The following is an 18,663-nucleotide window of genomic DNA, read 5'->3' on the forward strand; positions in this document are numbered from 1 at the left end:
TGCTATTGCCTACATTTATCTAGGTGTCGATGGAGTTGTATGGAGTTGTTAAATGAGTCTCAAGGAAGCTCCTGACAAAGCCAGCAGCAGACAGCATCATGTTTTTCAGCAGATGCCAGCTTAGGAAACCTTGGCCTGACACATGAAGATAGGACTGTTGTTTGTGGGAGCACAGCAAGGGCTCCTCAGTTTTACTTCAAGTATCACATTAACTTGCAACTCAACTCTATCATAAGGGAAAGGAAATAGGGATAGTAAATCACTACGGACATATCCCTTGGGCCATGGCAAGGCTTAACATATATACATAAACATAACATTACTTACTCATTTCTGGCTCAGCAGAAAGATCAGCTGTTACAAAATTAGATGGAAACAATCCTATACCTTGATGAGTTTCACCTTTCCACCAATTTGGATCACTAAAGATAAAAAAAAAAAAAATTAAAACCCCATACATTAAAAAAAAAATACAAGGAATTTTCCTAATAATTGCACTTTACAGGCCATTTATACTACTTGTACATAAAGACAAGTATATACACAGAAATCTTATACAAGAATCTTTATGCAGTTACATTTGTATGTAAAAACTCCAGGAGATGACTAAATAAAGTACTCAATATGTAAATATGTCTTATTGCAATTGTATTCCAATGTATGCTTCTACACAGAAGATATAATTATTCCCAATTGATTTTCACAGTCTAATATACTTCTAGTAAGCATTCTGTATAAATTACCTGTCATCAAGGATAGTTATAAGTTCTCCAGCTTTAAAAGTTAACTCGTTGTCTTCTGCAGCCTCAAAATCATAGATTGCACGAACCTTGCGGCCCTCATGCTTGTGATTTGTTAAAAGGCTTGAGGTGCTCGGATACAAACTGGAAAGTGTTGTTTGCTGTTGCCTTTGTTCTTTTAGTGACAGTTCGATAGCTACAAAAGAAGAGTTATTCACATGAAAATTCCCTACATAAATGGTTTGGATTATATGAAAATTTAACTCTCTGTAAACTTTTAGTATAATTCCTTTCTTTTTGCATCATAATCAACTTCTTCCTTTCACTTAAAAATAATAGTAAAAAAACCCAAAAGATGTTTTATAACTATAGAGCACAATTCTGCCCATAGATTTACTGAGGCTTTCAATATGGACAGGACAAATAATTAGCACTTAAGCACAAAGAGGATAACTCGATGAATTCATCCATTTCTAATTATTATATGGAAGGTTTCACTAATACTAAACTCCTCCAAGTTTGTGAAAAAAAAAGATCAAGTTTAAGAAGGGACAGAAGGGAACACAAAATACAAGAGAACAAATATTAGAGAACCCATGCAGAATATGAAACCTTTGAGACACAGACCCCTTTAAAAGTCAACTTTGTTGGTTCAACTGTTGAAGAAACCATTAGTAACATATGCAGATGGGCTGATGATGATTTAAGTAAATCAGTGCTATATTAGATAATAGTTGAACAAAAAAAAATTCTGTCAAAGATGAGAAACTGCAAACATCCACCAACTACTAGCACAAGAACTTAACTCCTAGTGAACAGCCATTGCTACAATTTTAAGCCCAAAGGCATCCTACGTACAAGGGCTTTACATCACCAAAGTTTGACCTCAATAAAACAGCACCTAGACCATACAGATCAAAGCATTCTAAGAATAACTCTTCACATGTCTGGTATAAGATCATTAAATGACCTTTAAATATACCTTAGTATAACAGTAAACCAAAAGAAACCATCCTAGTTTTGTTTAATGGTATGGCACTGAGACGTTAACATCCACTTATGCTTACAGCAATCAAAGCCTTAAAGACTACAGAAGCAGTATTCAAAAGAATAAAAGCTTATAGTAGTGTATGCAAAATACTTTGCATATAACTTATACTATATATAATCCTTATTTTCCCCTTCCATCAAATGTTTAATTTGCAAATGTATGTGCTTCACTTGCCCCAGGGAGAGGGAAAAATCCAAGTGCAGAACTAGTATCAAACATTTCTACAGTGGACCATGTCCTTGACATGAGATTTTGCAGATTTTTTTACTGTGTTGTTTCAGTTTGGCAAGATTAAAAAATAATAATAAAAAAAAAAAAAGGTAAAAATCAGGAATTTTTCATACTTTTTACCCATAGAAAAGTTTTAATATCTAACCCTTCAGGAAGGGTACAAAAAGAAAGGAATAGAAATCATAACCATAATCCATAAATATACTAATCGCACAAGAGGAAGGAAGCAAAATATTTGTTCCTGCTTTATTTTATGAACACATTCATCAGGTCAGCAAGTAAATATACTCACCTTTAGCTAAATCTTCCTCTTCCTTTTTGTTGGCGACTGTACCAGGATCTTTGGCAACCAGAGCTGGACTTGCTTTTGCCTGTTCAGCGGCCTAGTCAAAAGTGCAAGATGCAAAAACGAAATAAAAAATGACAATGCATTAAGGTGACCATTTTGATTTGTATTTATTTGTAACATAAAAATCTGAAGGAAATCAGAGCATTGCACTGATGGAATGTTATATTAAGACGAGAGATTTCATTTTGTTTGCCAAACACATTATAGAATTCAAGACCACAAACTATAAAATACAGAACTGAGGATATCAAGAATTTGTGATACCCTTTAAGAACAACCACAAAACGTAACATACCTGTGAACCAATAGCTGGGAAAGTAACTCCTTGCTCCTTAAGATTTTTTATCATAGCAGATATTAAACTAAGCTGTGGATCATTCTTGAATTCATCAGTCCATTCCACCATAAGGGCTTTCAGCTTTTCACAAACTTTTGGATGACCCTGCAAGAAGAGTAGAAACTAGCTAATAATGTAGGAATCTGTTCTTAATTCCTCAGTTTCAAATAATTTCACATTACTGTTGATATGAACTATACAGACATTTTATTTTCAAGTCAAGAGTAGCACTAAGGGATATCTTTATTAGAAAAGGAAAACAGTATATCAGCATTTTGTTTGTACTAGTACCATATGTACCAGGCACAAAATAAAGTAAAACATGCTTAGATGAAAGCCCTGTTTTATCTCTTTTCCACCATGTCTGTATTTAGTGTTTCATCGCTGTTATTTAAGGTGAAAATGATTTTGTATATTTATAAATTAACTCAGCACACTCTGCCTTTCCCCAAACAGAATACATAAATAATTGTAGTGTGAACTGGCATTCAGGAAGTTCTTTCTCACAACCACAGTCTTCCCAGTAATCTTGTATCCTTCCCCACACACACACATTTCCAGTCTTCCAAAAGTAGATTCCATTCCACTTTCAGATTACCCCAATTCTCTGATTTAATTTTTCTACGAATTGTATAAATCAACGCAATACGTTACCTTATTCAACACATTGCTTACTTCACTGGCAAAATCTCTTGAACAGACTTCTAAATGAAAGATTTTACCACAGTTTGATACACATGCTCCTAGAAGCTAAAGAAAGAAAGATTAAAACTTGGCGAAGATTTTTTGCAGTGGAAGTTTTCAGGAAGTAAAAGCACTACATTAAAAAGAACCTACTGTTAAGGCTTGCATAGCAACATGAGGATCTTTATGATTCACTCTCTTCATAATAGAACGCAGACAGTCCTTAGGCCTAAAAAGCACAAGACAGATTTTAAAAATGCAACGGAATGAACATTTCCTATTGCACACACAACAACACATGACACCAGTAAGGGACAGCAAGCTCTCCTGAACATCACCAGTAAGTTATTTAGTAAAATGAACGAACAACACTAAGGGTTGAATGGTTGAAGCCACTTCCACCTGTAGGATTGCTAGCTTTCTTAGTCATCAAAACCTCTCAGTAGTTAGAAAGAATTACCGTAAACATTCAAAAAATGCATAAAACCCCTTACAATTAGAGAACTGTAATTGTCTGTAGTCCATTCACCTAGTCCTCTGTATTTTACATACATATATAAGAACATTTGCTTACATACTGATTACCAACAGATTTTGCTACTTTTTTTTTTAGACTACCACCACTCCATTCCACAGCATCTCTTTAAATCTACAGAATAACATTTATAAAGAAGATACGCAATGAACCAATAAGTGCTAAGAAAAATTGTTAGACATTCTACACCAGTTTCAAAACAATTAAATACAGAATTTAAGTCTTATCTATAATGTGAATAGGGAATTTAAGAAAAAATTTGAATGGGAGTTTCAGACACAGTGTGGCATATAGAACAAAATAACAGAAAGTCACACAGATTTTGTCTTTAAAGGTAGGGGAAGGCCGAGCGAGGCTCGGTAGGAATTATCATGGGTGTACAAGCACTATCTGTTGAACAGCCCTAAACCCTCAAAGAGGGTAAACAGGGGAAGAGGAAAGAGAAGGTAAATTAAACTAAGAGATTTTATGCCTTTCTGTCGTATTTACAGTAACCTTTTTTTTCTGGGAAGCAAAATTATTTTCCTATTGAACTGATATCCAAGAACTAACATGAAACTTGGGTATAAGTTACACCACTGCTTGGCTATACTATATTTGGCAGTGTCTACATTTTACAGAAATGTCCACCTCATATTTAGTAGTACTAATTATAGAAAATGCTGTTACACAGCAAGACTGCATATCACTCAGTGTATACCTTCATATAACTAATTACTATGAACGAAGGCTCTAAGGCAAGCACTGCCTTTTATCTATTAATTATTCAAGACTTCTCATAGGATCAGTTTAATTAAAAAAAAAAAAAACAAACTAAAATTTTCAGAAATAACTGGAGTTTTAACCATTAATTTATGAGTAGGACTACCAATGTGATATGAACACAAGCACATAAAAATACATATCCATTAACTGATAAGTCAGTATTTATAAAGGTAGGGTGTGAGATCAAGAGTTCAGCAGTTCAGAAACAGGACCATTAGCATAAGATGTTTTTATTAAGGAATCCAAAGTCTTATTAAAAAGTTAAAAAGTAACAAGAAAGGGTTAAAAACAACAACAACAAAACACACACCACAAGAAACCACTCAGAAATTCATTAAAATGCCTTAAAAAAAAAGAACAACAAAAATATTTGCTTATATATATATAACAGAAATGACTGCTAAGGTTTTAACATGCTCAAATGTTTTAAAAAAATATTTTGATTACACCTACACCAAAAACCCCTCCAGGCTTACCATTGTTTAGTCCCACAGACTACTTACAGAATTGTAATCCTTATTTTTACTTCACATTAATTCAGCATACAGTTTAGTATGTAAATTATGAGAAGGGAAGGCACACACCCCACCGGAACAGTATTCTATCTATTTATTAGGCTTCTCTCCAGACCATGCTATACAATTATTGGGCCCTAGTTCCACTCCAATGATTCTACAATCAATGTTTCAGAGGCAGCACAGTGAGTGGGAATAAAAAAACAGTAAGGGGAAAAAGGGGCAAGATACAATAGAAGCTACACTATTATACCCAGAAAACATTCACAATAAATTTCAGTTTTAGAGAGTAAAAATCATGTCTTTGATTATATTTTTATTTAACAAAGACAAAATTAACAGCAATTGGAATCTAAAGTACTACTGTGCACAAAACATTTCATGTATTTTCAGGAGTTTATTGCTTATCTACAGTTTAGAGTAACTGACTGTGGGGCTCAAGACTGTACATGTGATTTGGTTTTCCTGCCAGCTCCTTTAGAACCAAGTTAAGTCAGAGCTTCCTGGTCAGCCTGTGAGACATACAATGCAATGACTACACAAAATGCTACTGAGATTGAGTAACTTGAGGGGAAAAAAAAAATGTAAGTACTATGGAAGACTATCGAGTAAGTGGTTTTACTATTCTTTCTTGTATGAACAGGCACAAAAGTAACCCAAGACAAATCAGCTAACCAGAACACTGACTCACTGAGGCAGTGATTAATACATAAGGAACCAGGACAAAGTTAGGCAAAGCAGCAATATAGACCAACCATTTCTCAATTATAATTGTTCAACACCCACCCCCACTAGAAAGTCCTGCAATGAACATTTCGATTTTCGCAACCATTGGTGTATTCTCCCAGTTGCTACCTTCATTTTTTTTCAGGCATCCTTTTTATTAAGTAACTTTTCTGGCAAAAAAGTTGTGATAGTTTCAAACATATTATATGTCTCATTAATACAAAAGGTACAACCATCTCAAAGCCAAATGCAAACAGAATTTCACTCAGGAAGTAGTCGGCACTGAACTGACTGAGGGAAGGGGAAGCACTTCATGCTAAACTCTACCATAAGTGGCCTTTAATTTTGCCTTTCATTCTGCTTAATGAATCATTCAAATTTTAGAATATTATTTTACTCAGTGCTAATAAGCAATACATGCAGTTGTGTAAACATTTTCCTTACAGAAAACCAACACCATGCAAAAGTCTATACTTTTCCTGTAGTCAGATGATTTAAAATGCCAGTTAAATATGATAAAAATATTAAAAATAAGCAAGTTTTCAATAGTGTTGCATAAAAGCAGAAAAAAAAAAAAGATTGCTTCTAATGGTAAAAGCTTGTTTTAATCATGTTTCCATGTCAAAAAGGCAACTTGCTCACTGAACTAGCAATATTCCCCAGAAGTGGGATGCAAACAATGTAATATGCAACTGCTGAGCTGTAGAAGCTTCTAACTCAAATTCAGAGATTTTTAATAAGTGTGGATTGTCTTAGACAAATTTTAGATCATCTTAAGAACCTGATATGTGAAACATGAAGAAATTATCAAGTTAATTCCACACTACATATGGCAATACCTTTTATATGTTACTGTAAATAAAGGCATATTATTTAAAACACTACTGAATTTGCTGTCTTTCCAGTGTTTTCTATTAAAATTCTGGCATCAACTCTAAATCAATTAGATTTTTAATTTCACAAAAAATAAAGAAAATAGTCTAAGAGAGAGATTCAGGGGAATTCTAATTTGCTAAAACCTGGTTGGATTAAGGGAAGAAGGAAAATATTTACCTACTGGCAATTGTCTGTAATGAAGGTACTGCAATGTAAAAATTAACAGTAGCAATTTTGTTACTGAACTGTGCCTAATTTATCTTAGAAAATGTAGCAGCTTTGTAGCATAACAGCTTTCCACCAATTACTCTGGAAGCAAGCAAGTTGTTGACAGACCTAAATGAGACAATGTGTCATGTAAGACTGTGGGACAAAAAGGAAGAACAGTCCTTCCAGTCTATTGTGGCTTCACCTGTAAGACAATTTACATCTCAAATGCTGCAGGTACGCAATGGCGCTTACAGACTGGTACAAAGAAAACCCATAAAACAGAGATTTTATAACCTAAGCTTCTGCCAAGAATGATAATAGACTGGTTAAAAGATTACAGCAGATCCCAGGTAAGAAGACTGGCATCCTTGCCACAGAAATTTAAATTAAGAGAGGAGAATTTCAAACAGCATAACATACCTCATTTAAACTTCAGAATGGGGAACTTTGTCTTGCTTTACCCTTCTATGGCATGACATAAGCCATCAAAACAAAGAAAGCTCGCTATCAGCAAGTTTTAACAGAATCTGAATTTAAGCAACAAGTCAGCTGGCAGCCTATTAGAAGCAGGGTAAATATTACAAAGGTTGAAATCACAGCCAGAATGAAACCATTGGGGGTTTTTTGTTTGTTTTTTTTTTTTTCTTTTTTTCTTTTCTTTTTTTTTTAATTAAAAAACACCACTCACAAAAAGCCCAAACAAACAAAAACCACAACTCGTAACAGAAATTCCAGCTGTCCCAGAGAAATTTAGCCTCACATTACCAGAAGATCTTGAGCTTTGCCTGTACTCCCAAGCAGCTGTTTCTTGCAGCTACATACATTTGAGCACTGTTCAGGCTAAGTTCCTGTGAGACTAAAGCCTTGCCTGTGGAAATGCTGTTAACTACAGTCACACACAACAGCACAGGAGTTTCAATACACTGTGATATTTATAAGTTCTCCTGCAGTCTTACAAGGCAATCCAAGTGATTCTCAGAAAAGCCTTTCACTAAACAGCAGCAATAGCACAGCTCTCTTTTTGTGGCTATTGCTTACTCGAATTCTTAGAGGAAACGTTTGGAGAAGATGTGTTTAAGAGATTTCCAAAGTCTAATACTACACTGAATAAAAACATAGAATCACAGAATAGTTTGGGTTGGAAGGGACCTTCAAAGCTCATCTAGTCCAATCCCCTGCCATGAGCAGGGACATCTTCAACCAGATCAGGTTGCTCGAGCCCCATCCAGCCCAGCCTTGAATGTCTCCAGGGATGGGGCATCGACCACCTCTCTGGGCAACCTGGGCCAGTATTTTACCATCCTCATTGTAAAGATTTCTTCCTCACATCTAGCCTGAATCTCCCCTCTTCTCATTAAAAACCATGACCCCTTGTCCTGTCACAACACACCATTCTAAAACGTCTGTCTCCATCTTTCTTATAGGCCCCTTTCAAGTACTGAAAGGCTGCAATAAGGTCTCCTCGGAGCCTTCTCCTCCCAGGCTGAACAGCCCCAACTCCCTCAGCCTGTCCTCATAAGAGAGATGTTCTATCTCTCTGATCATCTTGGTGGCCTCCTCTGGCCCCGCTCCAACATGTTCCATGTTTTCCCTGTGCTGAGTTGGATGCAGGACTCCAGGTAGGGTCTCACCAGTGTGGATCAGTTAGTATCTCCATAAGAAGAACTGCAAAATGTTTGAGTAGAAAATCCTTTTACTTGTAATACATCTAAGTTAAATTGAGCTGTTCCAAATATCTATATAAGATAACAAAAATTTATTCCTCTTATCCGAGTATGAGACTGAAATAACTAAGTTTTAAAAGTTTGGGGAGAAAAATTCTAAAGTCACTTACCCTGTGCGTGACTGTCCAACTTTATCACAGATGTCTAAGATGAGGCCCCAGTCCTCTGCAGTGTTCATCTCACTGGTTGCTTTCTCTGATGAACAAAATATAAGTAAATCAATATACAAATTTAAAAGAAAAAAAGTCAAAGATTTTGCAGTATTATCTCTTCGTACATTGCTAAATGCACGACAAATCCCTACATTTAATACTTATATTAAATTTGTTATACCAAATTATTTTTAATTTCTGAATGTTCACTTGTGGCCATGAATTTAAACTCATAAGCAAATATATATATACACACACATATATATATAGGGCTTGTTTTCCCATGTAATAAAGATATAACCAGAATATGACAAAAGTAGTATAGCTACCAGCAGATTGTTTTTTCCATTTGGAACTATAAAGTTTAATAGGATATGAATACCCAAAGCATTAGTTCGCTGTTTGCAGGGTCAGACATAACTGCATTTACCACTTCCTCAGACACTGAACTGCTGTGTCTTGCATTTCCTTTTTATGTATTACAACTCAAAAAGGAGGATAAAACAATTCATCAACAATCACTCAACTTTTATCTCCCCATTCTCATCTCTGCTTTGGATGATATATTCCAGGCTGCTAAACCAAAGCTAATCTCATAGAAGCCATTGAGACTCTGTCTTCCAAATCTTTTGAACAGGACAAGAAGTGTCTCAGCAGAAGAGTGAGAAAATGGAGAGGGTAGATGGAGAAGAAATAGATTCCACTTCAGAGAGAAAAATAGAGACTCCCTCCCTATTTCTCCCCCAGAAAAGCTTAAGTACACAGAGGATAACAATAAATAAAAATGTTAAAGGAAACTGAGCCTGACACTGCAGATGAATGGAAGATTATCTAAACACGGGTAGAGTAAATCAGGATGGAGAGCACAAGGGAATGCACAAGCAGTTTCCATTATTCACCAAACAGACGAAGGGGCACAGAACAGTACACAAATTTTGTTTTCTATCTCTGCTTCATCTAATATTCACCTCCTAATCTACAAAACATAAAATATGCCTCAGCAATGAGTACCATCCCTCAGGGAATGTCTCAGAACACTTAGTCTTAGGAAAGTAACCAAAGACTTCTTATAAAAAACTTATCTGTCAGGAAAGATTCATTATCCATATCAGCACTTGCAAGGCTGAAGAGAAAGACAAAGCAAAACATCTAATCTCCAAAAGTTACTACGAATTATTCATCCCAAAGTTGATAGCTTGTCTTTATGAATGAGCTAGTCCTACAAATTTAAGTCAGGTTGCATTTAATTAGTTTCTTGATTCAAAACAAAAATGCAGAAAAAGCAAAACTCTATGGTTATGTATTCTCAAAGTATTTCTGAGGAAAATTTAAACAGTGCTATACACAACTACAATGATAACACATCAGTTGTACTGCCTGATGCAAGGAAATAGCAAAGCAGTATAGAGAAATTCTAAATGGAAGTTAGGTAGATTTATACACATTCTCTAAGATCAAGTAAAAGAGCACTGCTTCTTCTTTCTAAACTGATTCAGAAAACTTGTTTGATTACAAAAAATGGTCATAATCAACAAAAATATGAAAAATTCTGGGTAGACACCACGTTAACATCTAGCACTAAGATATACCAGCTGATCAACCAATCACTTCATTTTTCTTTCAGTCTACTATTGTTCCAAATTATGCTTAGGACTAGTACAGCTAACAATCAGATAAATTCTTAATTTTTAAATCTTGTTCATAAATGAACCATGTCAACTGTGAAGCAAAAATTGAGAGGAACACCATAATGGCAGAATCCACTCAGCATGCCAACTAAAAATACCGAAACATGAGAACAGAGTAATGAGACTGTACTCTGCTTGTATCAACTAACATTGTTTCACTGCTCCAGAATTTTTGTTCTTTAGTTAGAGACACCTTACAAATAAAGAAAAATGAGATGGGAGAGCAGGGGGAAGGCACTTGCTTGTTATTTATTAATATAGCCAGACCTCAGTCATCTGTAGGCGGAATACTTGTGTCACACGTGTAAGACACCTGCCTTGCATAGAGTCACCATGGGCCAAGTCAGTTTTCTGTAATCCCAGTCCATGAGCACAGTGGCTGTGCTGCTTCCAAAGCCAGGCTCAAGTCTGAGGCACCAGCATTGCTTTTATGAAACACAGAGCCTACATGGAGTTGTACCTGAGCTGAAAATGTTGCCTACATGACATGCCGAAAACTAAAAGCGGCTGCCAAGCACAGTCCAGAGACACATGAAACAGACCGCATGGAGGCAGTTTAGTTCCAGGGCTCCACTGTTTCAGTTCATTACCAGTTCTGCTGGCGCTGGACCAGCTCCAGTCACAGTGTGGCTGAGTGGTGCTCTCCAGAGCCCCTGGTTCCCTCCAGGCTCAGAGCCCACGTGCCTCCTCGCAAACCCTCACCGCTCTCTCACAGCCAACACCATCCTGCAGTCACCACCTCCTTCAGCAGCCAGAGCTGAGAAATCCCATGGAACTGAAACTTTGACCTTTTCCATCATTCTACAGAACAGACAGCTGTCTGTGCTCTTGGCAACAATTGATCCTTCTTTCCTCACAATGTCAGAGAGAAATGACATGGCAATTGGTTATGTCTTCAACAAACAAAAAAGTAGAATAATGTGTGCTTAAGGTTTAAAAATAACAAAAAAACTGTATTTTCTGCTAATTTAAATAGTTTGGCCAAAACTACAAATAAGACCGTGATTGATGAAATCCCTGATTGGTATCAACCACACCGATTACAACCTTCATTTTAATTCTCAGTAAGAGTATTTTGCAAATTTATCCACAAGTACAATTACAAGTTTTCTATTATGGCTACATTCTTTTTTGGAAGTTGTACTTAAACCTGTACAAAAGCTGCCATTTGCTTGCAACACCTTCCCCCTTGTTAGTCAGGATATTTCCTCCACCAGCAAACACTAGATAATTTCTTACTAAATTTCAGTCTGAAACCCAATTTTATTGTGTACTTTGTCTTCTGTGGTAAAAAGCATCCAGTAATTCCCTTGGATAATAGAATTAATTGTAAGATGTGATTAAAAAAAAAATGCTTCTAGAGTTGTAGATAAATTCTGTCTCAAACAAGGGCAGTTAACAGTTAAGGGCATACTGTGAATGTTAGCAGCACACAAGCTGACACTGACTGTTCACAAAAAGGCCACTATCTCTGTCAGAGCATTAGCGAATAACGACTATCACCTTTCACCACTCTGGGAACAGGAGCAACAAAGACACTTTGACAAAATTCCTACATTGCATCAGTGTTTTGCAGGTAAAATTGTGAGTTAGAGCTACTTAAGTTAAATTATTTATATTATTATCACTTACAAATGCATGAATGGTCTCTCTTCTAACATGAGGCACACATTCACAGCCAAAAACATCATATATGCATTCAGTATTTGTTTACCTCGACTAACAGCTGGCACCCTACCAGCCTTCAGGTACAGCTGACATGTCACTGTCAGACTCTGTCTTAGTACCAAAATGGACTCTGACGGGGGGGAAAAAACAGACATTTGTATTTGAAGTCTTAGGGTGGGTTAGCACAGGAGATAGAAGATAACTCAGACTAGAAATGTTCATCATCTTCCATTTCTGATCAAAATTAATACTACCATAGCAATATTAATGTTTGATTCAGACCCTATTCCTCCACCTCATCACCGCTACAAAAATCTAATTCAACTTAGTGAATGATAAACCAAGAGCAGATAACATTTCAGACTTTATTAAAGCAACTTTTAAAGACAATGCTGGCTCCTTCATGAAATCAGTGTTCTTTAAAACTTATTAATGCTATGTCAAACACAAAGGAAAACAGGACTGTGTGACATAGAGGCACACGTGATGGAACTTCATTTCTAGCTTCATGAGAAAGCTCTCTCCCATAAAACTGTATCACTCAAATTTGAAGCATTGTTTTCCTAGCACAAGTAAGGCCTATAAATTAACGTAGCAACTTTAACCAGTGCAAGACTATAAAATCTTACATCAACTTAGATTGTAAATAGTAGTTATTAAATTTTACAACTGTTATTTATCCTACTTCTGCCTTTATTTTTCTAGGAGTTATTTAAAATTATTTTATTAATTCCACAAAGACAGACATGGAAAGTCTCTCTAGCTCGGAGAAGAGGAGACTGAGGGATGACCTCATTAATGTTTACAAATATGTAAAGGGTAAGTGTCACGAGGATGGAGCATCAATAAAATTCTGACTTCTCTTCTGGTTTTCTGCATTATTTAGAAAATATAACCAAAGCAAAAATATTTGCACTGTGATTCTATTTGAAGTTCCCTGTTACATATAAAACAACTGCAGCTGATCATTTCAGGACAGAAGGAGGAAACTTTTCTCAGAAGAAAAAAGAATCATTTCCTAAAAATTCATAAAATGAATTCCTAAATGAAATTTATCACCAGATTTAGGAAGCACTATTAGACAGAAGAACTGTAACACATGCTGAAAAAAGCCACTGCCCAACTTAGTGGTTGACTGTTTAGGTGCTGGTAGGAGAAATATAAATATTGCTGCAGATTTCCCATGCGAATATGTGTTAGCCACTTGATTTCTCTGCCTTAGTTCTGCATCTGAACAACAGCATTTTACTACTTCATTAAAATTTTGCAAGAGTAAACACTCCCATTGATATTCAGATAACGCAGTGAATATCATGATGCATTTCTTAATGTAGAAAACTTAATGACTACCCACTGGTAACGACATTTTTAGAGGGAAGTCTTGGCAAGCTTGAGCTTCCTCAGCTTTAGATTTTACTGAAGTTTATTTAAAACAAACAAACAAACAAAGTCTAATCTTAGAACTGAGCTATTTTTCTACTACAAAGTCTCAAAGATGTTAAAACTACCTAGAATTTCAAGAAATAACACAAACAGATCAAACATCCCCAAAACCATCACTTAAACTGTACCTGATTTGAAGCAGTTAATATGAGAATATTCTACTAAACTAAGGTTTCATTGACGGAATTCCATTATCCCAGTTGCACATCTCTACAATGAAATACTCAAGTTCTCAGTAACTGAAGTTACACATAAAAGAAGGGCTACAGAAAGTCTTTAAAAGAACAGCTAAACCTTCACTCAGACTAAAATTACGACCAGTTTCCAGCATGACTAAAAAAATACTCAAAAATCCATTATATCAATGTAAACACCACAGAATTAAGAAAATATTTAACTCTCACCTCAGTCTTCTCTCCCCCTCTCCCACTGAAAGTCTTGCTTTCTTCCCAAGGCTAAATAAATAACTTTTCCCCTTTCTATATAAATGAAAATACTAACATTCCAAAGCATTGTAAAAACATAAATGTACCTACTTCATCTCTTCAATATAGTTTAAATAGTCCTGAAAGGCTGAAACTGATCGCAAATTTTTCTTTTTGTAGCATTTCGCCAAGAAATTCTGATTACATACCATGCCACATAACTGAAGTTAAAAAGTAATTTTGTCCTTTTTATCTGTCAAATAAAATGAGCAAACGCATTTGTTGGCCCATTCTACAAAAAACACTGTTTGAATGTTAACCACTGCTTTTCACTAGCACGCTCAGAACTGCGCAGAAGAATACGTTCACACAGATTCCATTTTGCAAAAACTGAAAATAACCTCTTACAGGTAATGCCACCATAGAAAGAAACTAGAATTCCCTCTTGAACCATCAACTTCAGTAAAGCTATTAACCAACCTCTTTAGTTTAACTGCATCCCCATTTACAATATTCATGAGAAGTCTTTATGGGACCACGTATAGAAAGTGTCCTATGAAAGCGCTGCTAGCTGACCCCAAGGCAAGACAAGGTGACTGAGCTGACATGAGGCCACCTCAGCTCATTCCTTCAGAAGAACATGTAGGATCTCCCTGAACATGAGGCAGCCCAGCCAAGACGGACATCACCCAACTCAGTAAGCTGAGCAGAATTAAGGCAGAAGGATTCAAGATCTGGTAAGGCAATACTGAAAACAACAGTAAGACAAGCTGGGCAAAAATAATTTACAAGTTCAGACATCTTATGGCAAGCTCTAACAAATCCATGTAACTCAAATTACCTTTCACCTAGAAATATTACAACACAGTAGGGAGGTGAACATATTAGAGACATATGAGAACAATGATGATTACTCTGTAAACAAGGTGCACCACAGTCATGCTATACTAATAAATGGCACCAGGACCTATTTGCAGAGCACCACAAACCAAGCCACAAGAGAAGCAGCGTTTCAGAAGGAAGATCAGCAAGAGACTTAACTTTTCACATCAAATATACAGTGTTATTTTTATCAGCTACAGGAACAGATTTTACATGTTGGAGAACTACTTCAATTCTTTTGAATTTTTGTATTATAAAGCACACTGTCACAGCTGAAATGAGGGGCAGCACTTAAAATGACAGCTCAGAGAGAGGAGGAAGAGAGAGGAGGAAGAGAGAGGAGGAAGAGAGAGGAGGAAGAGAGAGGAGGAAGAGAGAGGAGGAAGAGAGAGGAGGAAGAGAGAGGAGGAAGAGAGAGGAGGAAGAGAGAGGAGGAAGAGAGAGGAGGAAGAGAGAGGAGGAAGAGAGAGGAGGAAGAGAGAGGAGGAAGAGAGAGGAGGAAGAGAGAGGAGGAAGAGAGAGGAGGAAGAGAGAGGAGGAAGAGAGAGGAGGAAGAGAGTACACAGAATGGGTATTCCACTCATTTTTACCCCATCAGCGTTGCCATTTTTCACTGAGAACACACACCAAACGTATCTTTAGTGAGAAGTTCTTGCTTTTCACAAACATTTGTAAGTAACTGAAAAGGGAGGTGGCTATAGCTCCTTTCCCACGCATTTTCCACTCAGCCTCCCTGTCAGCTCACAGTTAATGTCCCTAAAACAATGCTGAGAAAAGCAGTAGGCCAACTCGGGCAAAAAAGTGCCAGCCTCATGACAAGCTGAACCAATCCTTGGATTTTTTCTTCCTTTGCAGCCAGAAGTTAACTCACAGTCTGCGGTCTCCATCTTTATCTGGGGCCAAGAATCTCATCTGCAACAATTTTCTCTCCTTCCTTTTGTCAAACCTGGCCTAAATAGAGAAAAGCTGAGCTCAAAGAGACATGTAAATGGATGTTTTTGAAGATATTGACTAACCAAGGGGATATATCTGAAGAACAATGAGTTTAAATAGCAAGAGTATTTTATTAAGATAAATTGCCCCATGGGAATTATGGTCATGGCATTTCTTCCATTCTAATACATCAAACTATACACTGTGGTACCCTAACATCCCTACTTACCTACAATCATATGTAATTCATGCATATTATTTAATATGTAAAGACCTCCTAGTGTAAAATGGTCAGTAACTGCTATAGTTAATAGAACGTGGTAAAAATCATTGCAAGTCACATCAGGTTGACAGTTCTACTACATTACTGAATTACCTGTTTAATTTCCTATAAGTAGTAAGCCCCAGTCTTTCCTTTCTTCCCATTCCTGTGGTGCCTCAAACCATTAGACCAACTAGACTGACATCCCAAGCAAATGCAAGAAGTGCCTTCATCTCTTGCTGAGCATGTGGAAGAAAAATCATGCAAAACCCCCCATTGTTTGGTAAACACTTGCTCTCAGTGTCATGTGCAATTTTATGACAACTCATAGCAGAACTTGTATTTATTGCTGTTTATAAAACTTTAAAACTAATAAGCTTACAGGAAAAGTTCTTCCAGTTCTCTTCTTGCAACACAGATTAAGTTTACAATGCTCGACATCAAGTTAAAGTTTGCACTACATTAAGTCCAGAGTCACAGATTCTACTCTTGAGATAACATCTAAATCACACTTCAGAACTGCTTTAGCAGTAAATACTTCACCAAACTACACCGCTACATTACTAATTAGCCTGTCATGACAGATTACAGACAGTCTTTTGATTCTGAAAGCACATTTTCCCATTATTTTGCCTGCATGAAACGTACAAATAAACCCTCCTTTCTCAGAAACAGTTCTCTGGGAGTATTTTATGATTTAGGTCGTGAAATATGGCAGAAACAGACTTCCCATCAAACTAATAAGAATACCATTAATTCTAACCCCTTAAATGGAAGGTTAGAGTTTCTTAATTATAACTTCAGCAGTCCGGCATCTTGAAGGTTTTTTCTGTGGTTAAATTCCAATATCATGTTCTTTACTTAGACACACTGTCAAAGGTTCCCAGACTTGATTGTGAAAATCCACACCAACTTGTGTCACCAACTAGTATCCCTTCGCATTGAAATACTCCTAAATATGGTAAGAAGAGTTCAGAAAACAAAAACTGTTTAGGATTCATCCAGAGATTTGGACTCTTTGAGAATGACAATGGTCTACCTCCCCAAATCTCTGGGCAGCTTACAGCATTCTTTAATATTATTCATTTAACGGTAGTCTTAAGCAACATTCCTTTGCCTAACATACCTAAAGAGGAGGTGCATCCCTCAAAAATGTCTGTACAAAGTTGACACTAAATGGTAAGCTATTATGGGTGACCAGGTTCCACAGCAGGAGAATGCTAACAGGACTAGCCAAATGCTGATGGCTAGCCAAAGTGAGAAATTTCTCCTTCTCAACTTAGAGATACTTATGCTCCTCAAAACAATGGAAAATAGTTTAGTTCCAGATGTGTTCTCTGCAATTCATCACCCTAAATGGTTCCAAAATCATTTCCAACTATTACACAGTACTGACTAGCTGTCCAGCAGACAAGAATGCACAGCTATCACAGCAAGACTATCAACGACACCAATGTCCAAATTAATATTAAATTAAGAATAGTTATTTACTGCCTTTCTGCTTCAGGAATCTGATTTTCAAAAGAAAAGTTTCTTGCTGGACAAGAACAAAAGCAGAGCACTCAACTCACACTCTGAGAAAATAACAGAAAAATAACACTACTACTTGACAACTTTTGGAAGTTTCCCGAGAACACGAGAGCTTACTTTACAGCTGACGTTATCTTATGAAGCCTGCCAAGAAGTTCATCCAGATAATAGCACATTCCCAAGGGGACTTGGGAAGAAAAGCCCAGGGACACTTTCCTGGAGACTTCACCATTCCTGTCTCCCTGGCACAAATCCAGTTAAGTGATGGATAAACGCAGCAGGCTCCTGAAAGTGGGCTGCTACCAACTGCACAGCCGGCTGCTCCTTCGATCTCCCACAAGACACCACGGAAAGGCCCAATGGAAAGAGACTGTGTTTACTGGTGAAAATTAGCCCAGTGCCCACTGTCTGCTCTTCCAACAACAATTTGGGAATGAGTGGTTATTCCCCTGTGCTCACACAGTATACAGAGTAATACTTTTGAAAAATATCTACTGGTGACGGTACTAGGCAAGCACAGTAGGTAAGATGCTGGCATTTTCTGCACCTATAAAACAGCAAATAACCCACCAAAGTAACAGTTGGGTGCTACTACCCTGTATTATGAAGACAAGCATCAGACGTAGCTCTAGAGGAACCCCCTCAAGCAGTCTGACCTTCACTGCTAGACAGTGGCCTTAGGAAGTAAAAAGTGAACATTTGCCAGAAACTCAGCTATCACTTTTTAACCCTATTAGCTCAAATCATTCTCACAAATAATATTATTGAAGTTTCAGTGCTTTAATGGTCCACAGAAAACTGGCCAGCAGTGTAATCTCCTCCTCATTTTCAACTGCCAAATTACATTAGAATACAGAGAAACAATTAGGAAAAATTATTCACTACTTTTCAAAATTGTCAGCTTCACCACCAAAGAAATTATAAATTGAAGCGCACT

General features: G+C 36.7%; 1 protein-coding gene across 2 annotated transcripts in view; it reads right to left on the reverse strand.

The window, feature by feature from the left end:
• STAM (signal transducing adaptor molecule) overlaps positions 1–18,663 on the reverse strand; it is a 33,741-nt gene that overhangs the window by 13,743 nt on the left and 1,335 nt on the right. For both annotated transcript variants that reach the window (XM_065050889.1, XM_065050890.1), the window contains exons 2-8: positions 8,854–8,938; positions 3,546–3,621; positions 3,363–3,458; positions 2,667–2,813; positions 2,315–2,405; positions 744–936; positions 328–422 (exon numbers count right to left, since the gene is read on the reverse strand). In XM_065050889.1, the coding sequence (XP_064906961.1) occupies positions 328–422; positions 744–936; positions 2,315–2,405; positions 2,667–2,813; positions 3,363–3,458; positions 3,546–3,621; positions 8,854–8,938 (783 nt within the window). The remainder of the gene's footprint in view (positions 1–327; positions 423–743; positions 937–2,314; positions 2,406–2,666; positions 2,814–3,362; positions 3,459–3,545; positions 3,622–8,853; positions 8,939–18,663) is intronic.

The sequence above is a fragment of the Columba livia genome, chromosome 2 (genome assembly GCF_036013475.1).
Source record: "Columba livia isolate bColLiv1 breed racing homer chromosome 2, bColLiv1.pat.W.v2, whole genome shotgun sequence".
Classification (NCBI taxonomy): domain Eukaryota; kingdom Metazoa; phylum Chordata; class Aves; order Columbiformes; family Columbidae; genus Columba; species Columba livia.